The 24,441-nt window shown below is 34.6% G+C and overlaps 2 protein-coding genes across 5 annotated transcripts; both read right to left on the bottom strand.

Annotated features, from left to right (window-relative positions):
- Nucleotides 1–6,741: 6,741 nt before the first annotated feature.
- LOC108342582 (HVA22-like protein f) lies at nucleotides 6,742–8,267 on the bottom strand. The gene is made up of 5 exons (XM_017580373.2): nucleotides 8,156–8,267; nucleotides 7,862–7,888; nucleotides 7,573–7,695; nucleotides 7,065–7,317; nucleotides 6,742–6,965 (listed from the first exon to the last, which is right to left on the bottom strand). The coding sequence occupies exons 1-5, from the start codon at nucleotides 8,200–8,202 to the stop codon at nucleotides 6,939–6,941; spliced, it is 477 nt and encodes a 158-aa protein (XP_017435862.1). The 5' UTR covers nucleotides 8,203–8,267; the 3' UTR covers nucleotides 6,742–6,938.
- A 476-nt stretch (nucleotides 8,268–8,743) lies between these two features.
- Nucleotides 8,744–11,246, bottom strand: LOC108341796 (50S ribosomal protein HLP, mitochondrial). 4 transcript variants are annotated; one of them, XM_017579448.2, is made up of 4 exons: nucleotides 11,133–11,246; nucleotides 10,923–11,011; nucleotides 9,545–9,636; nucleotides 8,744–9,366 (listed from the first exon to the last, which is right to left on the bottom strand). In XM_017579448.2, the coding sequence occupies exons 2-4, from the start codon at nucleotides 10,954–10,956 to the stop codon at nucleotides 8,992–8,994; spliced, it is 501 nt and encodes a 166-aa protein (XP_017434937.1). In that variant the 5' UTR covers nucleotides 10,957–11,011; nucleotides 11,133–11,246; the 3' UTR covers nucleotides 8,744–8,991. The 4 variants fall into 4 exon arrangements, with proteins under 4 accessions (XP_017434937.1, XP_052735182.1, XP_052735181.1 ...); XM_052879222.1 differs by having other exon boundaries at nucleotides 10,911–11,011; XM_052879221.1 differs by having other exon boundaries at nucleotides 10,923–10,983; nucleotides 11,094–11,170.
- Between the last annotated feature and the right edge of the window lie 13,195 nt (nucleotides 11,247–24,441).

Here is a 24,441-nt window from a genome sequence, read left to right on the forward strand (position 1 = left end):
TTTATTTCTTTACATGCAGGTTTGTTCCATCCAAGGTTGCTTCCGAAAAATTAAGCAACAATATTTGTGTTCTTGGCCTACTTGGGGAGCAATACCTACAAAGCACAGAGAGTCATTCTAGCAACGTTTTAAGGTGAACAAAGTACTATAAACTAATTATCATTCTTATTTTAGTATGTTCATTAATCAATGTTTCTTTTGTTTATTGTAACAGATGAAGGTGTAGTGGAAACCTGAACATGAAACGCAAATAAAAAGAAATTTCCACAGTAAAGCATCTCATCCGTTGTTATAGATGTTTAGGGATGCTCGTAATGCAAGGGAGCGACCTTACTAGCTGGGCGAGTACATTTGGAACTCTTTACTCGCTCATTGGAATTCAGCAGAGTTTTGCAATAAGTGTGTTACAGCCTAGAGGAACAAAACTTCTGAAAAGGGTGGCACTCTGCATACTGGTGGGTCGATCACGGTTCATGAGCATGCCATTTGTAGGGTAAACTTTCATTACTTATGTTTCTTTCATATATAACGTATGTATTTTGATGGTTTCATGTACACTTCTAACTCTAAATTATGTTACAGGCACAAGCTCTGGGACGGGTGATCCATGTTGATGAGGTCTTTGCATAGACTCGTTTTCGGAAAGGAACTATTGAATTCGTTGATGAAAGGTCTCGCAAGACTCATGTAAGAAAATAACACTGCTACTACTAGTAATTTTTATTTATGTTATTGTATCATTCCCTAACTTTTAATGTTTAAACAGGAATAATTTTCTACGAGAATTTCACAGGTTAGATCCGAACAAGGGTCAGCTCCTACACCGGATGTTGTGAGTAATGAAGACAACGACATCCGTAGGACACAGTGCTGGGTAGATGTCGTTGGTCAGAAGAAAAAGGGACGAGTGTACGGTACATGACAACTTGCTACAAACTACACAACAGCAAGAGGAGGTACTTTGAAGCACCAATCTTCTTCTTCAACCACCACTGTTGACGAGGTCGTCGAGCGCCTGACACAGCTACTACAACAACGTAACCAGGAAAATCGTGATTTGAGAGACAAATACAGCTCATTGAGAGACGAGTTTACAAACTTTAAGTCCCTGGTCATGAGAGTGCTGCATGAAGCTTCACACCTTCATTCCACTGTCCCTCCGACCCAGCCACGACCCTCCTCATCACCCGCCGTCCCTCAGCAGCCCACATCAGTCCACCCCACACTAGTCCACCCCACATCAGTCCAGCATCTACAGAGCAGCAAGATGATGAAGATCATTCTGATGATGATTATGTAGATTATTAGTTTTATTTTGTTATTGAACATTGTAGAACATTTAGATGTTAGAACATTATGATTATGCTACATATACATTGTTGGTCTAGATGAACATATTGTTTTATGTTTTATGTTTCATGTTTCCTTTACAAATACAAGTTCATAAATTTGAACAATACAAATGATGTTATATTGTTGTTTACTCTATCAATGAAGGGATGATTTTGGGATGCACATTATGCAGGTGTTTGTGGTTTGAAAATGTTATGCAGGTATGTCTATGCTGTGAACATTTTATGCAAGTTTGTTTAGTTGAATAACAAATACAAATATAACTTAATTCTGCCTGGAACTTACCGAAGGACTTACCAAAAGCCTTTGCCCTACGGTAATTACCGAAGGCTTTCGCCGCCTTTCGGTAATTGATAACACTCTAGATTTACATATTTTTCTCTATTAAAAATCATTTCTTAGATTTCTTTAGTTTTTAATTTCTTATAATTAGGCTAGTTTTATGTTTTTCTCTTAATTCTTTAGTTTTATAAAATTCTAGTTAAAAATAGGTTTTTAGGAGTTTTTTTTCTCTCTTGTTAATCATTAGAGAATTTATATTTTTTCTTAGAAAATCTTTAATAAAAAAAAATCTTTCTTTTTAATTCTTAGATTTTATTTTCTTTACTTTGATTTGATTGTTTTTTTTTGGTGCAGATATGAAAGTGAATTGGGCTTCATGGGCTGATTTCAATTAATTGGAACAATGTCGTTTTGGAGAGACTGAAGATGTTGTTGCAGGGGTCTTTACTTTTGTGATTTTATTTGGCACAAAACGTTCTTGAAAGTTAGGCCATGTGCTGGGCAGAGAGAAGTGAGACGAGAAAGGAAGAAGAGGAGCGCGACACTCTGACCATAGCTGACCGGAGAAGCTGACCGGCGAGCAAATGGAGCTGACCGGAGATGCCATGTGGAGGGCGAAGATTGAAGCGTCTAAGTGAAGCGAGGTTCCCCTCTCCCAATTTTTCCCCTTTCTCTTTTCGTTCTCCAACCCTATATAAAGGGGTTTTTCTGCATGTAAAGGGATATAGAGAACATTTCTTCATATACTTTTGAGATACATTTTCAGACGCTCTGTAGATTAGGGTTTTTACGCTTTTCTTAGAGTAGAGATATTGTTCTTGCTTCTGGATTTCGCTGAGACAATTGCAAGAGTGACAGTCGCGATAATATTGGTGACTTCCGGTATAGTTGTAATCTTTTTTTAATATTAATAAAGTTCTATTTCGTATTCTCGTTTGTGTTGAGATTGTTCTGTGTTCTTGATTTCTGCCATTGTTATGTTTTTAGAAAATGATTTGGATTCTGATTCTCTGCAATTTTATGATTTCTTTTGGAATTAAATGTCTCCATAGTGAGCATTTTTCATCGAGATGTCTTCTCGAGACAGAGAAAAGTCCAATGCATAAAAATTGATTCAAATTTGTGTTTCTTGAATTTGTTTGTGAATTTTAGATTGATGAATAGGCTAATGAACCTTGATTGGAAAAATGAGTGGAAAGAGTCAAATTAAAGTTGTGAAATATGAACTAGAATACCCTGGATTGGGATTCACATTATCATGATGTCTTCTTGAGAACTCTAAGCACTCTTTTATTCATATCAATGTACATTCACCTATGAAATCAATTATGTCTTTGCTTTTGATAGTGATAGTTGAAGTTCAGTTTGAGTTTTGATGTTCCAGTTGTTTACTTTGAGTATTTTAGAATTTATGATCTGTTTTACTTCTCTTTCAGCCTTTACATTCTTGTTGATATGATGCTTTTCAATCTTGAGTTTTAAGTTCTTTTCAATTTGGTTTTATTTCTGATTTTGTTCCAGTTTTAGTATATAGGTTTTGTTTTGGATTTAAATAGGTTTAATCTCTTCATTACTTTAGCTTAGGTTTTATTTCTTTATTTTCTTCCTTCTTTTATTTTAAAACAGATTATAGTTTCGCTTTTCTTAATTTTTTAATTTCTGTGTTTTCATTTTAAATGTCCCCACCTGTTTAGTAGTAGTTAGGAAGTAAATAATTAGTAAATAAATACAAGACTTAACTCTACATTTTAAAACTTAATTTTGTTGAGTCCTAGGATTGATATTCTGGTTGCCCTATGCTACATTAGTGGGGACCAGACTTTGTTCTGATTTTAGGCGACAAAAATCAGTTTAACAGTAATTACTGAAGGACAAAGGCCGTTGATAACTATTAGTGACAAAGGATTTATTGACGGTATTTTGATCATCGCTAATAGGTCATTACCGACGACTTTTGGTTGTTTCTGACAGACTGAGACCGTCGATAATACCCTTTTTTTTGGTAGTTTTTATTATTAAATTAATTGAGTCTTATTTATTTTTAAACTACTATCACTTCTCAAATAACATTTTTTAGTAATTTTGATTCCTAACTTTAATCACTATCAATCAACTTTATTCTTCACTTTAGTATGCAAAATGTGCATCAATCAATTGTGTCAACACAGTTGTGAAAGTTAACCAACAGGTTTACCTTTTTGTACTACATGCTATACTAAATTAACTTATAATATCAAGAATTAATTTTGTTACATTGCTTAAATTTAAACTATTATTAATTTATTAAAAATTGCGTGATTCAGATACCAATAAATGTTCGAAGTATGGAACAAATATAAACTGAACTACGTATTCGTATTGACCAAAGTTTTACATTAACTAATATGAGGAAAAAGAGAGCAAGATAAAATATTAAAAAAAAAGTAAAAAAAATAATTTGAGGATTGCAACTACAAATTAACCGATTCCTTAAAAGATTTCGATACTTTTGTTAGAGAATTTATAATTTTGTTCAAAAATATAAAAAGATATACAATTTTTATTATACAAATTGCATGTGAAGAAATAAATCTTAATGTCTCTGATACAACTGGGAACATTAGGCCTAAAAGAATGACCCGAAGGCCTGTAGGGTGGTCAATTTTTATCCATTCTTAGAATGATTCATTGTCGTACACATTTCTTAAAGTATTCTAGAAGGAGTTTGTTTTATTTGTGTTAGGCTTGTGTGCCACGTAGCTAAAGGAATCTTATCTCTATCTTTCCTTTAATTGTAGCACTTTGCATTGAATGAAAGGGGAGGAAAATTTATATTCTCTTCTTCCTTATTATCTTTTCTAAGGAGGCTGCACTGACCTCGAATCCAGTGCCTAATTCTCCCACCCTTAACAATTGGTGCTCTCGTTGTCCTTTTCCCATGGCTGACGGTACACGTTTAAAAAATCTCTCTGACAAACTAGATGAGGTGCTCACACAAATATCCCTTTTCTCCACACAAATGACAGACATCCATACTCGTGTCTCCCACCTCGAAGCTCACCCTCTCACCCCTCCTTCTTCACTGCACCGTTTCCATTCCAGTGCCACCTCCTCTTCTCAACGCCATTTTCTAAAACTTGATGTGCCTCATTTTGATGGCACCGACCCACTCGGATGGATCTTCAAAATCACACAGTTCTTCGACTATCACAATACTCCTGAAGAAGAACGCATTACCGTCGCTTCGTTTTACTTAGACGGTGCTGCCTTGGCCTGCTTCCAGTGGATGTATCGTAATGGCAAGCTCCATTCATGGCCACAACTGCTCCAAGCTCTGGAAACACGATTCGCTCCTACGGCATTCGACGATCCAAGGGGCAAACTCTTCAAGCTACCCAAACCACAATTGTCTCAGATTTCCTCACTGAATTTGAATCGATTGCTAACCGTGTGGCTGGGTTACCCCCTTCGTTTCTTCTCAGTTGTTTCATCTCCGGTCTCAAGCCAGAAATCCGCCGTGAGGTGGTGGCCCAACAACCCCCAACACTATCTCATGCGGTGGGATTAGCTAGGTTGCAAGAAGAAAAAATTTGGGATCTCAACCGTGTCCCGAAACCCAAATTCGTGTCTCCTTGGCCTCCTTCCTCTATTAACCGCATTATTACGTCACAAACCCACTCAGAAACCACAAAACATCTTCCCCCACTCCTAACCTCTCCTATCGAAAAATCCCTTCCGCCACTTCTACCCCCTCCTCCGCCCAAAACCCGTTAACGACAACTCACTGAAGCCGAGATGGCGGATCGCCGTGAGAAGGGTCTCTGTTTTAACTGTGACCAAAAATATTCCCGTTCCCACCGCTGTCCAGCTCGTTTTCTTTTTTTTATTGCAGAGGAAGCTGACTTTGTTGGGGAAGGTGACTCAGAAATGCCCACTTTAGATGGCGTGTTGGAGCCAATGGGTGATAGCCCAAATCAGTCAGCCCAAATCAGCCTTCACGCCCTTTCTGGCACTGGGGCTCCCGAAACATTGCGTCTTATGGGCCAAATTGGGCTTCATCAGATCAGTGTTTTAGTAGATGTGGGTAGCACCCACAATTTTGTTCAACGCAAGGTTGCTCAATTATTAGGTCTGGCCCATTCTCCTTCACCTCCTTTGAAGGTTCTGGTTGGCAGCGGTGAGGAGCTGGCTTGTGCCCATGTGTGCCAAGGGGTAGAGCTCTTTCTTCAAGGTCTTGGAGAAAATTGGCGCGGTTGCTTATCGCATAGAACTTCCTTCCCACTCAAAGATTCATGATGTGTTCCATTGCTCTATGTTGAAGCCACATGAGGGTCCGACTCCGTCCCTCATAGATCAGATTCCTCCTACTTCTGTTGATAATAATCCTCTCATTTCACCCTTGGCAATCTTGGCTTTCAAAACAGTGAATATGGGAGGCAACCCAACGCGTTATGCTCTGGTTCAATGGAAAGGACTCTCGCCAGATGACACTCCTTGGGAACAATGGGATGAGCTTAAATCACTCTTTGACCTTGAGGACAAGGTCAATGTCGAAGGGGATGGTATTGATACAACTGGGAACATTGGGCACAAAAGAATGACCCGAAGGCCTGCAGGGTGGTCAAGTTTTATCCATTCTTAGAATGATTCATTGTCGTACACATTTCTTAAAGTATTCTAGAAGGAGTTTGTTTTATTTCTGTTAGGCCAGTGTGCCACGTAGCTAAAGGAATCTTATCTCTATCTTTCCTTTAATTGTAGCACTTTGCATTGAATGAAAGGGGAGGAAAATTTATATTCTCTTCTTCCTTATTATCTTTTCTAAGGAGGCTGCACTGACCTCGAATCCAGTGCCTAATTCTCCCACCCTTAACAGTCTCGAATCACATTAAATTTACAGTATGTTTTTGTTTAAATTTTATATTCTTATTTATTGATATGTTTTCGCTAAAAGTGATTATTTTTCTTTTGTATAGTTCTCAACGTGTTGCATTGCTTCTTCTATTTTCCCTTTTTGAATAAGCATTCTGTGCAATACCCCAATGTGATCTTGACTTGTGTAGTTAAATTTCAATGGAATAAATTGCTGTTAGAATCATCACAGTAATAGCATTAAAAAATTAAAACTATCAAATGAATAGAAGCCCCTTAATTCTCATGCCAAGGAAAGTATATACATAATTTAATTTACAGTGTGGAAAGCTCAAGATTGTTGGCATTTAACTAAATGATAAATGGTTCTGAAACATAGTTAACAATGCACAATAATTATTGATTAAAAGATATGTAAATTCTTTGAAGCATCAATTTGGGTCAATTATTCTTCAGTGCCTCCTTGCTTCTCTATCAGCCTGCAGTCAAATTCAAAATGCATGCAATGTTATTTATAAGGTAAAGTTTCTTAATGCAGATCAAAAGAAAGATAAGAGTTAAAAAGAAGTTTAACATACTGCTTTGACTACTCTCTCAAAGGCTTCAGAACCATATGTATCTATATAACGTTCAACAGCTTTCCTTGCATCAAAACTCATCATCTGAAGAACTTTCTTTTGGTCCTCATGATACTTGGAATTTCCATAGAAGCTTCCTATGTTCTTCACATATTGTCTCACATAGTTCTCATATATGTAAGCAGCTCCATTGAACATTGGTAATACCAGCCAGAGGCAAAAAACTAGCTTCATGTATGGCCAAATTGGAAACCTAAACATATATATAAAAAATGTCAATTTCTATCCCAATTGTTCTGATATCATGTTCATTTCAACCATTTAAAGAATAACTACTTTTCTGTTATGTTTCATGGAAGAACTTTAGAAAGATTAAGAGATTACAGACATACTTGCCAGTAAAATGTGTTATACAATCTCAAGATTCCTTCAAAGATGTTAGACGATAGTTTTAATCTTGTTTTTTTGTCTTTTTTGGTCATGAATAAATTGAGTTTTATGCACATACCATGCTAGGATCTTGTAGCATGAAAGCTCAAAGAGGGTGATGAAGGAGTATAAAATCCAATATGTTAGCCACTGTTGATCATCCAAGGTTGAAGGACTCTCAATTGCCCTCATTGATGCGTATCTATTACATTTACTCACAACACAAGGCATTTAGTTATTGTATCCAATAGTAATTCATGCATCAGATTATGGGAATGGTTCAGTTTGTGCATTCATATGTTTATGTTTTCTTCTTGTTTCAATTAAGAATCAATTAGGAGGATAAAAATTACTGTCCATGTACTTACAAAGGATATAGGAGCAACACTCCAGGCCTGGTATACAGAAACCAAAACAGAAAAAGTAAAATGTTAATTATTGCTGATAAAAGAATGAGACTGCATTATATATACACATAATTTCATGAAACTATAGAAAGAGAAATTTGTTAAGTATAGCTTCCATTAAGAATATGCTATGTGATTCAAAAAATACATATCATTATTTGGTTAGAAAACATTATGGTTAGAACATAATTTGATATAATATGTCTTAATAAAATATAACCTACATACATGGTAAAGTGATAGAGATTCATTTACCCCACTATTGTGTCCAAATGTCTTGCCATTGTTCCAAGGATGCCCATGATGAAGAAGCTGTTATTAAGATCTTTTGTTGGGAGCAAATTTGAAGTGTAGATGAAATCTTTGGAGTGTAGAATTAGATACATTTGCAAGTAGTTTCTAAGGTATATATAATATAGTGCTAGCAGGGTGAAGAACTCAAGCAAAGAATGTTTGAGGGCAAACCCAAAAGCCTTCTTTTCCCTTATGAGAAGAAATAACAATAAAGGCCAAGTATATGGAAGAAAAGGGAAGGATACGTACTGTAAAAGATTAAGGTTTGCAGGTGCTTTTGAACTTGAAAGTAGTATATTCTAGTTTCCTGTCATATTCCTTACATTCTTCTTTTATCTTTACTTTTCATATTTAGTTTATAAGCCTGTGTTCAAAATTTGAACCCTTCCATTCTACCTATACTCAAAGGTGTTTATTGCTAATGAGCAATTAAAGCATTTAATTGAAAGTTAATATTACTTTAAAAAAACTTTTTAAAGATAAAATCGTGACAAATACAACGATAGATCATAATGATGTTATCGATCGAAACAGAAATAAAAAGGAGCGTAATCATAAATGGTCGATATATTACACATGAAGAACACATCAAATTTTGTGTCCCTAGTTCATTTTCAGGTCAGAAACCAAATAAAGTTGTAGTCATTTAAGTAGAAGTCTTCTGCACCTCCTGTTTTACTTCTCCTAAATTGAAAAATTATTACACTTACACATCACACCAAAAAAAATCCAAAACATCAAAATGGTAGATGTGATATTGGAACTCAAAAAATTAAGGATGACCCTTTTTTTCTCATTTATGCAATGTGCCCTGCCAAGGTAAGAATCTTGACATGTTTCTTTTGTCTCAGCTCATGAGGCACTGGTCCAAAAACTCTGGTTCCAATAGGTTGGCCTTGCTTGTCAACAAGCACCACAGCATTATCATCAAACTTGACCTCACTGCCATCACAACGTCCCTTTGGCATTGCTGCACGCACAACTACCCCGTATACAACCTTTCCTTTCTTCACTTTTCCATTAGGATGTGCTTCCTTCACTGATGCTATTATTGTGTCACCTAATCTTGCTCCTTTCTTCCCTTTCAATGCCTGTATACACATCACCTTTTTAGCCCCCGAGTTATCCACAACCTTGAGAACGGTCCTCATCTGTATGAAGGTGCGTTGTTGCTGCAAAAATGGAAGAGGAATTTTGTTAGGGGTAAGAGAAAGAAAGCACCTTTTTTTTAAAAAAAAGGTACATATCTATGCTTAACAAGGAAAATGGTATTGCTTGCTACGCATACAATATAGGTTCACCAAAACCATGTTGGGCAAATCATGATCTGCATTTAGTTCATGCACTGACCTGAGTAAACATATTGTTGCATGTTATCTCATGTGATGTCGTAAATAAACCAGGGGAACTGTTGCTTAATCCACCAAACAGAGAACGACCCACTGTTTCAGTTTTTTGACACATCAAACAGAAAAAGTAGCAAGTTAGATGTTAGAATATCATCTGGTCAACATAAAAGACATTCACTGCATGGTTCAATTATAAAAGAAAATGACAGGAGGGCTGAGAGCGAACAATATAAGAGCTTAACACGTGAAATTTCAGGTTAGTCCTGAATGCAGTTGCTAAACAAAAGGATTATTACATATTTACAAACAACAAAATCATTTTGTAATAATTTAAGTATATTACAGGAGATTCAGGCTTTAAATCTTAACCTGTTGGGCATAAAAAACATCCTTTCAAAAAGGACTTGCATAAACACAAAAAGGAAGTTAAAGTACACATACGGTCGCTCTTGCTAAAACGGCAAAATTCCAAGCAACTTATTAACCTTCCTACTCTCTTTCCTAGTCTATATACTCGTTTCATTTTCCCCAGCTTCAACAGAGGCAATAAGAAGAAGCTGATCCTGCCTAGTGAGTTACAACTCCAATAATTGTTATTCTTAAGCAGAATCTGACCACTGAATTTTCCCATGTTCACTCCTAAATTTTGCGAATATGCAGTTGAGTGTTTACTTATGAAATTAGCTTCATTTCTTGGGTCTAAACACTGTTTTACCCATGTCGAGCTCTTACTAGAAAGCTTATAAAGTGAAACTGACTTTCTATTTTTCAGTTCCTAAGTTTTAGTCATTAGTTCAAGTCACCCAAATGACAAAATTATATCAAATTTAGAGTCTGTTTGAACGAGTTTCTCCAGAAAAGAAAAATGAGAAAAATAAATAAATTAAGTTCTCCCTATTCCGTTCTAGTACTCATTTGGTTCATGTGGTATGTAGTTAATACCCTTTTGATAGGTTTTCTAACAAATATTCTATAAGTTTGTTTAGACAAACTTTTCTGTAACAATTTCTACGATGAAAAAATAAGAAATAAAAACAAAATGAATTTCTCTATAAAAATTTAGTTTATGGACAAATTAAAAATAAAAATTTAGAAAGTGATACCGGGGAGCTTCTACCAATCTGCTTATCGTTTAAGCTAATTTCAATTTTGAAGAAGCTTGTTTAATTATTTTTTTTCCTATTTTTCTCTCGTAGAAGGCCTATGGAGAAATGTATCATAAAACCTATATCATAATTCATAACAGTGCTTTAGATACTTTGATGGATACAGATCTACTTCCTAACATTTCTCAATTACCATAAGTCTCCTAAATTATCAGGTTTGGGAACAAAAAATCAATCTCTGAAATAATATAAAAAATATACAAATTGGGTTACCGCGAGAACATCTCGAAGCAAAGGTTGCAGCCATATTCGAAATTTGAAGTCTTCTTAATCCCTATCAAAATAAAGACACGAACTTTTCCCTGTAAAACGAAAAACAAAGAATACCCGAAGGGAAAAGTTGATCAATATGCAAACAAGAAATGATGGGTTGAAATGTTTCACCGATTCTAAAAGGAAGAGAGAGCAATTATGGTCACTCACACGCGGCTGCAGCACTGCAGCTTCCAATTCTTCTACTCTTGCCCAAAGCTTAACGGGCATAGTTTAGTAGTAGTATATAATGGGCCTGTATTCTTTTGAATTTTGAAGTCCATACTGTATCAGTACTAAATGACCAGTTGTTTGGCCTATGATCGAATTTTATTAAAATTTATGAATTTTTAATTGAATTTATATTAAATCAGATTATTAGACAGTCCAATATATTACTTATTTATCTAGATAGGTTAAGAAATATAATGTTATATGATTAATAAGAAAATGAAATTGTAATTAATGATATAGGATATTTTTATTTGAGTCCCTATCAATTTTTTTTATATCTTTTAATAAAAATTCAATTCGATAATGTGTTTTGGGACATGATTGAATTTTATTTAGATTTAATTAAGTTTTAAGGTTTTCATAAATTTATAAATCTTTAATTGAATTTTTATTAAAGCGGTTTTATTTATTGAGTGGTTGAAATTTATATTTTTTAATAATTAAATATTTGTTGTTTAATTTTTTTAATAGTTATGTTATTTTTTTTGTCATTTTCATTTTTATTTTTCTATAAATGTTAAAAAAAATATGAGATTACATAATTAATGTAAAAATATTATTGCAGTTAATATAAAATAGTAAGTTATTTTTATTGTTCATATTGAAAACATAATAGATAAAAATATTATTTTTATGACTTTCACATCACTACCAGCAACGTGGTCTTATTATCTAATATATTTTCTATAACATTTATTAAGATAATACTAAAAGTTATATCGTATAAGATTTATTATAAAGATTTAGAAAATAGTATTTCAGAAATGACAGTGGTTTAAAAATAATAAAACTCATTATTTTAATATTAAATATTTTTAATATAAATGGATTTGCTATAAACGAATTTTATTATTTTAAAATACATTATTTCTCTTTAAATCACTCTTCTAAAATTCTCTGACTTTTCTTTAGAAGGTTTTTTTTCTCTACTCATATGATTGAAGAATTGAGATCGTATGAGTGATATCAGCGGCGAACTCTCAGATCGATCAATTTCTTCATCTGAGTAAGTTAAGTTTTCGATCCCTTTTCTCTAGTCCTTTCTTTCTTTCATTGCATGTGGGCTCACTCATTGTGCATGTAATGTCTGAGTCTTCTATAAGACTCTCTATTGGTCAATGATATCAGAATTCATCATACATCATATTTCATACAAAGTTAAATAAACCTCCCAATCATACCATAGACCTAGATCTGACCATCCGAATTAAAAGTATGAATGTCAAGTAATGGTGGGTCATGCACTTGTGGTAGCCTCCATTGCTTTGCAAAGCCATTGCAAATGGGTTTCACCCTACCACGTTCACAATGGAGAACATAGACTAGGACCTTCTACTAGTTTTACCACATGCATCGCTCCTCTCTAATTGAGAATGAATAACCATTATAGTGTCAGGATAACCCCATGACTGAGCTTCCTACATTCATACATAACTTGAAACAACTACTTAGAATTTATCCTTAGAAACTCTTATTCAATCACACTTTGATGCATACCTTAAAATTATTCATAATCATTAATAACATTTTAGAGAACATACTAAACATGTCATAAAGTACTAACCAATCCTTAAGAGAAATCACAAAAGCCAAAGAATGAAATAGCAAAGAGTTAAAAACAAAAGACACTGCTGGCATTAAGCGACACATCCTTACCGTTGAGCGTCATTCCTTGTGTAAACGTGGCACCAGAGCGCCACCCTACTATAGCTGAGCGCCAAAGCTCTCAGCATTTTGGTGCTTAGGCTTCCCTAACTATTGCTGAGCGCCACACCAAAAGAGTGAAAACCTCTATTTTCAGCCTAATTGCCTTCTATACCAATCCAAATGATTAACCTAGCATCTTAGACATTTGGAATGATTTAAAAATAGGTTTATAGCTTAAATTAGATACACTAAACCAAGTTGAATACTTCAAATTACATAACAACCTAGGGGTCTAAACCAGTCAGAAATGGTCCAACAACAGACCCCAAATCCTCTACTTCAACACCTACATACTACTTTAGAATCTCACTAGTCGAAACCACTAAGATTGAACTTAAAACCTTTAAAAACCAACATATTAACTTTCATCCATTTCTATATTATATTTCTATTAACTCAAAGCTCAAACAAGTTTCAAATGATCATACAACATATCCAAAACTGCAGTTTCTCCCCTTTGACCATTACTTCTAAATCTCGCCTATTAAAAGCTCCCTTTTAAACCAAAAAATGACCTATAATTCAATCTACTATCTACATCTTAGCATTACACCAATTTTCTACCATTAAACTTCACAACCACAACATTCATCATACCAATCAAATAGATGAGTTAGGAGTAAAAAATATTAGAGAGAAGAGAAAGGGAGCTCAAAGAACGAGTTTTAAAGATGTTGAGTGTTTTAGATAGTGAGATGTGTTTATAGAATTCTATTTATATTATTGAATTATTTTAACATTAAAATACTCGGTCTCACTATTTTAAAACACATATCAACTCCAATACTCTATTTTCTAGGTTCTCACATTCTTCCCAACAACAAAAACTTTTGACCTAAAAAATTAGACTTACTAGAGAATAGGTGAGGATAAGACTATTTCATGACTCTCTCTAACTCTTACGTAGAGTCATCTATCCCAAAGAACTTTGACTAAAATGATGATTTTTTCTCTAAGTTGCTTCGTTTGGCTCTTCATAATCTCAACATACTGAACCTCCACTGATAGATCTTCTCTGACTTGTGCATCTTCAACTTCTAACACATGAGAGGGATATAACACATACTTTCTAAGCTGTGAAACATGAAATATCGGATGAAGGTTGGACAGTTGAGGAGGCATAGCTATCTTATAAGCCATTGGTCTCACATATCGTAGGATCTGGTACGGACCAAGGAACCTAGGAGACAACTTCCTAGAACGAATAGCTCTTCCCACACCAGTGGTTGGAGTCACTCGTAGAAAGACATGGTCTCCAACTGCAAACTCTAGCGGTCTCCATTTCTAATCAACATAAGACTTATGCCTACTCTAAGATGTCTTCATCCTCTCTTGTATCAGTCTCACCTTCTTTGTGGTTTGCTATAGCAAATCAAGCCCTATCAACACAACTTTTCCATCTTGATACTAACACAAGGGTGTCTTATACCTCGTGTCATACAACGCCTCATGAGGTGCCATGCCAAATAGCATCATGTCCTGTGACCATTTGTGGTAAATGAGTAACAAAGTTCATGCCAATGCTATCACATTTCAATTCAGGCACATTCAACTGCTGCAACAAACCACTAAGTCTCTAATGCTCCACCTTAGCTCGTTGACAAGTTAAATAAGTCGCTACAAACTGTATCTCATCCCTCTTCATGCCAGACAACCAAAAAGATTCCTTAAGATCTTGATACATTTTAGTCATGCTAAGATGCATGCTAAAATGAATTTGATGTCATTTCTCAAGAATCAACTTCTTCACTCATAATCATTAAGAACACAAACTATGCCTCTAAACCTCAAAATACCATCATCTCCCAACACAAACTCTCTGGCCTAATTTGAACCCAACATACTCATTTCTTCTTCAAACCAGCATCCAACAATTGCCTCTCTTTGATCAAACCCAAAAGATTACTAGACACAACCACATTACTGCATCTAATGAAATTTAACTCCAACTCAACAACATGCAACTTCATATCCCTACATTCCTAAGCCAACTCTAACTCCCTAACCATCATATATGACACATGTACTGTCTTCCTGCTCAGAGCATCTGCCACCATATTTGCCTTACTTGGATGATATAATAGATCAAACTCATAATCAACGTTTAAGATATTTAATGTCATTTAATGCATGTAGGAAAAAAGTGCTTATACACTCAAGTGAAAATGTATGCTAGTTGTACCTTTGTAAAAGTATTAGGTTTTTTCCTACTATTAGAGTTGAGGCATGTTGTTGAGTCGATAAAGTTTCTAAGGACTTTACTTTTCTAATAACATGAGTAACAAAATCCTTATATTTTGTCGATGAAATTTTATTTCTAATCCCTCTTACTATATTTTTTTCTTGCACTACCATATCAACTTCATGTGGAGAGATTACCTCCCCGTCCACACCACTTATATTGTCTCCTTCATTTTTATTATAGTCTCCACATAATCCCCTTAAAGATGTGATTGTTTTTATCCTTGCAAATTCACAAATGCACCTCCATTTTCTAATGGGTGTCCCAAACGCTTATGCCACATATCAGTTAACAAATCCCTTTCCAACATTAATGTATGCACCTTTGGTATACCCCAAAAAACAAAATAAAGTTCATCGACCCGTTCACTTGCTCCAATCAACGTCCTTGTTAGTTGGTCTTGTATTACACACAATGCATTAGTAAATTGAACAATACAGTTGGAAGAATCAATTAATTATGATACAAAAATTAAGTTACAAGTTAATTGAGGCACCAACATAACATTATCAAGATGTAAATCATCATCCAAAATCACACTACCCTCATTCATAACAATGGCGTCCTTCCTATTCGGTAATCCCACTAACATGTTTGTAATTTTTTTTTTCACATTTATCAAACAAGATAAATTTTCTATCACATGATGTGAGACACCATTATCAATAATCCAAGGAATGTTAAGCTTATCGATAATAGAATCCTTGGTTTCAGGAACATTTAAAATGGAAAAAAGTTGTTGCCATTGTGCTTGAGTGATGCTAGATATCTTTATTAACTTACCTAGATTTAATAGGATTTGAGATTGCCCACCTTTATCACTATTGTTATTGCTCCATATTATGGCCTTGCTAGCATATATAGATGCATTGTTTGTGCCCCTACCACGCTCTTCAGAATGGTCTTATCCTCGATCACCTCAAGGTCGATCCCCCACCAATAAGGGAACCCATTAAGCTGAAAACACGAACTTGCATCGTGTCCACCTTTATTGTAATGAGTATAAAATTTGTCAGAATTAGCCACACACCCTAAAAAACGATATGATCCTCGATCACCCTAAGGTCAACCCCTTACCAATCAGAGAACCTATGAAGTTGAAAACATGACTTGCATTGTGTCCGACTATGTTGTTAAGGCTGGGCATTATATGTACTAAATTATAGTTAATTATACTACATTTTTTAGTTTAGTTTTGAAAAGCTGAACTTTTCAAATTTTCAGTTCAGTTAATTGTTTAGAATTGTATTTTCTAGTGAATAAGAACACACAAGAGAAATCCATGGTGACCTTGTCCCTGACGTGATGCAGTCATTGCCCACCGTGGCCCTATCATCGAAAGAGGGCTCCAACGAAAACCCAAGGTGACCCTGCCTTGACCCTACTATGACGCGTGACCGTTGCCACCTTGACCTTGTCGTCAAGGAGAGCTCTAATGAAAACCCACGGTGGCCCTGCTCTGGCCATGCCGTGACGCAGCCACTTCCCACCGTGACCCTGTCGTCGAGGGTCCCTGTCGCATTTGCTATTGCTCCAATCGTCGAGGGACCTAATCATAGTTATTGTTGCATCAACCATCGAGGGGCCCTGTGTGTTTCGCTACCGTACTGACCGTCGAGGTAACAATGATTCGATTATTGTGTTCGAGTTTGCCTTTTTCTACCTTTGCCCCTTTGTGCTGCTACTTTACTATGTGCTTTCCTTAAACCTATGTTCAAAATATTTATATATGAATAGGTAAATCGTGTGTACCAGATTGTATTGAGTTTCTAGTTAATTGTCCTTGCAAATATTTTGTATATTCATGTTGGCTGTAGCCATATGTGAAATATTTTACGTGATGTATATACATGTCATTTTATGAATTTTCAGAAGCTAGTAACCAATTATATTTACAATTTTTTTACCTGTATTGTTTTGGAGGTGTAAAATTAAGTTTGTTTTGAATAATGTAGTAGCAAACTAAACCAGTTTGTCCATGCTTTCTAATTATAAAATATTATGTCATTGCTAGTACACATCTTTACCTTTGTTTCCCTGCAGAATGTTGTTTGCATTCTAAGCATCTATCCTCTCCAAATGAATGTTTTCATAACAATAGAATGTTCCCTATCTTTGTGGGGATTTTCTTGCACTCTTCTCTAACTGGTTCCTTTCACAGATTGTTTATGACATGACAGAGATGAAGATAGCTTCAATAATGTGAAGTAATGGCTTAGTGAAATTGATTGTTATGCCAGTGATAATATTAACAAACTTTTAGTTGGAAACAAGAGTGATCTGATAGCAAATAGAGTTGTATCATATGACACAACTAAAGTAAAACCTTGACATACATGTTTAAATCTCAGAGTTATCGATTTTCATTTTGAATTGCGTATTCAATAACTCTACTTTTCCAATTTAGTTCTTACAAGTTTTTTGTTTTTTCAAAAGCTGTGTGAGAAGCTTCTCAATCCCGTAGGACAAACATTTATAGACTGCAACAATATTTTTTAGTTTTAGAAGGAAAGGAGACTAGTTTACTGAACTACATTATAAGTAAACTAAGAAATAGTTCACTGAACTGCACTATGCTATAAGTGAACTAAAAACTAGTTCAGTTCTGTTCGCCTAAACTATTTTTTAGTTCAGTTCAGGCGAACCATTTTATAGTTAACTACAAATCTTTATAGTACAATGCAGCTCAGTATACTTTGCAAACCCTTATATATTGTAGTGAGTACAACATTTGTCAAAATTATCCACACATTTAGCTTTTACCTCATGCATCGCATATAATTCTAAATGTCATGACATTTTCGTTATTCATGTGAATGATTGTTCTTGCAACAGTCGTTCATCATGTATGACAACACTTATTCTTGCCTTGTGTGGATAATATTATATTCAGACATTATGAAATAATATTATACTATTTTAAATAATTAATTTATCAATTTTTATAGTTAAAAATAATAAATAATTATAATAAAAGTTTATCAAAAATATATAAAATTAATAAAAAAATAGTGTTAATGAATTGATCTAAATTCAACTCGGATAAAAATCATTTAATTCATAAAGTAAACGAATGAAATTTAATTTATTTCAAATTAAGTTTTTTTTCTTTTTTTTCAACACAACTCAAACGTAGGTTTAATGTGAGGTTTTCCTTTGTAATGATTACCAATTAAAAAAGTTTATAAGGGAATTTAAGGTGTACAAACTTAACAAACATATTAAAACTAGAAACACAAATAAACTATCTTGTTTGGTTTAATGATACTATGTGAGACGTAGTCTTTATACATTTTGATAGGTTTTATGTTTGGAATTTGAAAAGCGGAGCTTAAGAGCTTCAAGCTCTTAGCAAACTTTTCAAAATTATACTTACAACATAAAACTTTTTATTTCATATTTCTAATTTTAAAAACATTCCATGCATGAATTCTTTTTAACACATGTCATCTTCTCATTTGATGTACTTAGATTCGTTACCAATGAGGAACATTGGTGTTTTGAAGACAATGCTTTTGATGATGTTACAAAGTGAAGAATATGAAGACCCTTGTTGTCTAAAGTTTAAAAACACTCTTGTATGTTGGTCTACGAGAAAAGGGAACAAGAGTCCAGATGCAAACCGAACGGTGTATAACAGTTGAAGATTGAACGATCACTAACAAATGAAGGTCGAACGCAGTTGAAGACCGAACGACGTATAGCAGTTGAAATCCGAATAGGACAGATAAACACAACACATGTACAAGACCGAACGATATTGTGTCCAACTAACATTGTATAATAAAATGCTAAGAGTTGGATGGAATATGAGAATTGAGCCGAGGGGTGGAAAGCTGTGAGAGAGAAGAAGAAGGTAACCGAATGGTATAAGGCTGTTAGGGCTCGATCTGAACGGCAGAAGGCAGTGAGGGCTTGAGCCGAACGGTTGAAGAAGGTGAAGAACTGGAACCGACCAGTTGAAGACTTAATATCCTAAATGTTCCAAGTCTCGCAGATAATCGATTATCACTTACAATAATCGATTATCATTGGTAGTTGGGAGATGTCTTTTCAGTTTCTGACTCTACACGAACCTGGGCTTATAAATAGTATTTTCCACAGCTCTTAGAAAGTAACTTTTCATTTTGAGAGTATTAGAGTTGTGTGCCTAAGGGAAGCTCTCTATGAGTGAAAAAGAATCTCTGCCACTTTTGAGAATACAGTTTGTCTAAGGAAGTTCTTAAGTGATAGTGTGGTTTTGCCAAGTCTTGTAAATAGGACAAGCTTGCACTTAGTATGTCTAAGGTCAAAGCGGTTCTCTTCAAGTTGGCTGAGCAGTTTACTTCCGGTTCGTATGTCGAAAGAAGGTCCTTTCTGTTCTTATTTGTATTTCATCTTATTGTAATCTGTGAACAATATTTTAGTGAAAAGGTTAATCACTATTTATAGTGATTAACGACTGGACGTAGAATCTTTTGATTCGAACCAGAATAAAAATCATTTGTGTGATTTTTCTACTCCATACACTCTTTATATTTTCTGCACATCAACTGTTCGATAATATTTTTGTAAGAAAATTAAAGGAACCATTTTAATTGACCGAACACACTGTACACTCTTTAATAATCGCAAAACCGATTACTTTTTTATTTCGCTGCGCAAAATTGGTACTGGTTGTTCCAACAATTGGTATCAAAGCTTGCTTTGATATTCTTTCAAATTTTTCGAAAATGGCCGATCAAAATCAAGTTTACGCCGAAGGTGCTTCCATCAATAGACCACCACTTTTTACTATTGATAACTATGCATTCTAGAAAGTCATAAAGGAAATTTTCATGGGGTCTATTGATAGAGGCATCTGGGAAGCTGTAAAAAATGGTCCTTATATTCCTAAAAGTACTGTTGATGGTGTTGAAGTGGAAAAACCTTATTTTAACTGAACTGCTAAGGAAAATAGGAGAGCCCAATATGATATTAAGGGCAAAAATATAATTTTATCTACACTAACCATTGATGATTTCTTCAAAGTTTCTGTTTATAAAAGTGCACAGGAAATGTGGGAATTTTTAAAACTCACTTATAATGATGTCATAGATGTGGATAAGTTGACTTGCTCAAATTTAAGCCCTACATCAAACTCCTCAAGCTCGAGTGATTCTAATGAGCAAGAAAATTTATGCTTGATGGCCAACGGTGAATCATTTGGAAGCTAATTCTTGAAGAAAAAGAAGGAAAATCAAGGCTACTCATCAAGCTTCAAATGTTATAGATGTGGTGAAAGAGGCCATATAAAATCTGATTGTTCAAATAATAAGAGAAATGAAGAAAAAAGGAAAAGAAAAGTCACTAAAAGAAGAAGGTCTATATTGCTTGGAATGATAATGACTCAAGTAGCTCAAGTGATTCTGTTGAAGAAACAAACTTGTGTTTAACAACTAATGTTGATGACAGTGCAAGCCAAGTAAGTTGCTCTAGCCTTGACACTAGTGAATTTGATTTACAAAAATCCTTTCTTGAATTGTTAAATGAATATGAGAAATTAGATGTTGCTCATAAAAATTTGAAAAATGAGTTTAAGGATTTGAAAATTAAATATGAGAAGACATTAGATGAAGAAGTTATTTTAAGAAATAAAATATTCAACTTAGAAATGAATGAGTCTATTGTTGTTGAACATCCTGTTGAATGCCTTTCATGTAAGAGTCATATGCTTAATATTGATATTTTAGAAAATTTGCTTAAGAAGGCTACACAATCTGCATCTTGTATAAATAATCAAGTTAAGAAGAAGTCTTTCAAAAATAAGAGTGTGCTTTGTAAGAACCAAATTAAAAGAACTCGTAGGGTATGGGTTGAAAAAGGAACATCTTATTATAGGAACCCAAATGTTGTCACATGTTTTTACTGTATGAAAAAGGGGAACACTCCTAACAAATGTAGAATAAAGCATTTTGATGTTCCTAAAGGATAATATACTTGGATTCCTGTTATAAAGTAATTTGTCTCTAACTTCAAAGGACCCAAATGAGATTGTGGGGACCAAAACTCTATTCTTTTGTTTTACATGATAAGTTTTCAGAAAGAAAAAAAAAAGAAAAACTCCATGGTATTCTGCTTTAGGAATTGATGCTCCAGGCCATGGAATGAATCCATCAAGTGGTATTCAAAACCTTGGTTCGAGCACCACGTGATTGAGCTAAGTGATGTTTAAATTGTTGTATTCATTTATGTTTGGTCATATGCTAAAGCTATGATTGATGTAGTTTTTACTAGTTTGAGGAGAAATTTTTTAAATTTGTAACTATGTGGTTCAGTTAGTTGTTGGTGCAATTAGCAACTAAACAAAGGTTTGGTGATATATTAGCCATAAGCACAGTGTTGTTCATGTGTTTTCTGTTGAATTTTAATTGTTGAAAGCATTCCTAAGTTAATGAGAAATCTGTTTGCATCTGGTTTAATTCATTTTTTGTTCAAATAAAAACTAAATTGAATCAGTTTCTATTTAGTTTAAATACATGTTGTTGTGCAAGGTTAAACACACTATTAGTTGTGAAATGCTTATGCAATGCTAAATGATTTGAACTAAGCACATAGAGATAAGGAATCACTTCTTAAGAGATCATATCCAAAAGAGGGATTGCACAATAGAATATATTGACACTTTGCATTAATTTGTAGATATTTTCACAAAAGCATTACCCAAAGATAGGTTCTATGATCTTAGAAGAGAGTTAGGAGTTATAGATATGTCTTAGAATTAAGATTTCTGTCCTTTTCAAGTTTGTCGTACTTCCAACGTCTTTAATCTATTATCATAAGGATATAATCGATTATTTTGAGCTTTTAGAAAAAGTCTTAGGTTCGCAAATAATCGATTATTACGTGGAATAATCGATTATCCTGGCTTGCAATCAAAACTAATTTTGTTAAGATATAGAAGGATAGGATAGATGGGGTTTAGGATAGTAACCGAACGACAACAGGGGCAACCGAACGGTATCAACAAGAGGAGTCAAGCGGTAACAGAGGCATGCCAAAAGGGATTAACAGGGGAATATGTTTAGGGGGAGAAATTTTTGATTGACATCTTATGTCATAATCTTGTGATAACTGGTATCTATTTGAAGGGGAGATATATAAGTTTGTTTGATATCTTGTTATTTATCTCTGCTCTAGATAAATTATTCTTTTCCCCTTATAATATTTGAATTGCATCTTTCTTTTGTTGAGGGTGAGCAACATTTAAGGGTGAGTACTTCTACTTGCTTTTTGCTTATGATCAAAAAAGGGGGAGAAGAGACAAAGTTCTAATGTAGTTACTACTAACCTGTTTCTATGTTTGTAAGTTTGTATACTATGCAGATACACAGAGATGCTTTTAAACAAGGGATTTTTTATCATCATAAAAAAAGGGGAGATTGTTACTAATGAGGAACATTGGTGTCTTGAAGAAAATGATTTTGGTGATGTTACAAAGTGAACAATCACTAGTGCAGAAAAGGCCTTTAACGTCACCCTTTAGACGTCCGACCCTCGAATATCCAACGTAAAAAATGACCGGTGACATTTTTCATAAATAAAACAACCATATAGACGTCTGTTTTGGAGGGAACAGACGTCTAAAGACATATAGACGTTTGATGTGGGGGAACAGACTTCTATATATACTCATTTTTAAAATCTAATAAGTCACCTTTTAACTCCATTTCGACGTCTGATCCCTTCAATCCGACTTCTAAAGACCTTTAGACGTTTGATGTGGGGGGAACCGACTTCTATATACTCATTTTGAAATCTAAAAAGTCACTTTTTAACTTCGTTTAGACGTTCAATCCCGCCAATCCGACTTCTAAAGACCTTTAGACGTCTGATGTAGGGGGGAACCAACTTCTATATACTCATTTTTGAAATCTAAAAAGTCACTTTTTAACTCCATTTAGACGTCCGATCCCATCAATCTGACTTCTAAAGCCATATAGACGTCTGATGTGGGGGGAACCGACTTCTATATACTCATTTTTGAAATCTAAAAAGTCACTTTTTAACTCCATTTAGACGTCCAACCCGCCAATCCGACTTCTAAAGACCTTTAGACGTCTGATGTGGGGGAACCGACTTCTATATACTCATTTTTGAAATCTAAAAGGTCACTTTTTAACTCCATTTAGATGTCTGATCCCGCCAATCCGACTTCTAAAGACCTTTAGACGTCTGATGTGGGGGGAACCGACTTCTATATACTCATTTTGAAATCTAAAAAGTCACTTTTTAATTTCATTTAGACGTCCGATCCCGCCAATCCGACTTCTAAAGCCCTTTAGACGTCTAATGTGGGGGGAACGGACTTCTATATGGCTGCATTAAAACACCGCGAACGCGAGGCAGCAATTACGCGCACTCACTTTTCATCATCTTCCTCGCGTTTTCTCTCCACAGGCTACGTTTTTCAGGTTCGTTTTCTCACTTTTGCCTCGTTTAAAATTAATTTTACTCCAATTACATCACTCTTTGATGCATTATCTTTCATTTGAACCGATTAAAATGTGTTTTCGTTGATTTTTGGTGCAGTTTTGCTCGTGTCCTTGGGCGACGTTCTTGGGTGGCAATTTCTTGCATTTTGCACTCCTTCAATTCCCTCCACTACGTTTTTAAAAGGTTCAATCCTTTTCGACATCCCTATTTGTGCAGGATTGTCTCAGATAGGTCCTCGTTTTCTAAAGTGTGTCAAAATGGTCCTTAATTTTGAAAATTGAAATCAATTGAGACCTTCCCGTTAAGTTGGCTAGACGACGTTAAAGAAATTGGTGCGTGGGTTGCTGAGATGACCAAATGGTACTGACGTGGCACAGTACTGTTGTTGACCTGGCTTAATGGTGAGTTTTTATATTTAAAAAAGTTAAATTTTTAAATCAAAACGCAATGTATTAATTTTTAAATGAATAAATGAACGTTTAAATCAAAAGTAACTTCTATTTTAAGGTTTAGTCCATAAACACTCTTCTGTAATGATTTTACACCTCCATAAATTGTTCTCTAGGGTTAGAAATGACTAAAACTAAAAGATTTATCGTTTTCTCAAGTAAAGACTAAAAATTAGAATGAGGACAAATTCATGTAACAAATGAATAGTTCATCCATAACAATGAAACGAAGCTTGTTAACTCACAGTACTCCAGACCTTCATAGGGTCACGCAAGAATCAAAAAGTACAGAACAAAAAACTCGAACTTTATTTTCCTGATAACTTTCCCAGACTTACTCACCAATAAAGCACATTGCCAAAGGAAAAGGTCTGGCCACCTTCAGAAGGGTAAA

Source organism: Vigna angularis, chromosome 6 (genome assembly GCF_016808095.1).
Source record: "Vigna angularis cultivar LongXiaoDou No.4 chromosome 6, ASM1680809v1, whole genome shotgun sequence".
Taxonomy (NCBI): domain Eukaryota; kingdom Viridiplantae; phylum Streptophyta; class Magnoliopsida; order Fabales; family Fabaceae; genus Vigna; species Vigna angularis.

Coding starts and splice junctions, on each gene's coding strand:
- LOC108342582 (XM_017580373.2), bottom strand. CDS start 8,202: ATGGGCATCCTTGGAACAATGGCAAGACATTTGGACACAATAGTGGG. Junction 7,318..7,572: donor TGCTACAAGATCCTAGCATG/GTATGTGCATAA, acceptor ATATATGTTTAG/GTTTCCAATTTGGCCATACA. Junction 6,966..7,064: donor TTGAGAGAGTAGTCAAAGCA/GTATGTTAAACT, acceptor ATTTGACTGCAG/GCTGATAGAGAAGCAAGGAG.
- LOC108341796 (XM_052879222.1), bottom strand. CDS start 10,956: ATGGCTGCAACCTTTGCTTCGAGATGTTCTCGCGGTAACCCAATTT. Junction 9,637..10,910: donor TTCTCGCGGTAACCCAATTT/GTATATTTTTTA, acceptor AAACTGAAACAG/TGGGTCGTTCTCTGTTTGGT. Junction 9,367..9,544: donor GCAACAATATGTTTACTCAG/GTCAGTGCATGA, acceptor CCATTTTTGCAG/CAACAACGCACCTTCATACA.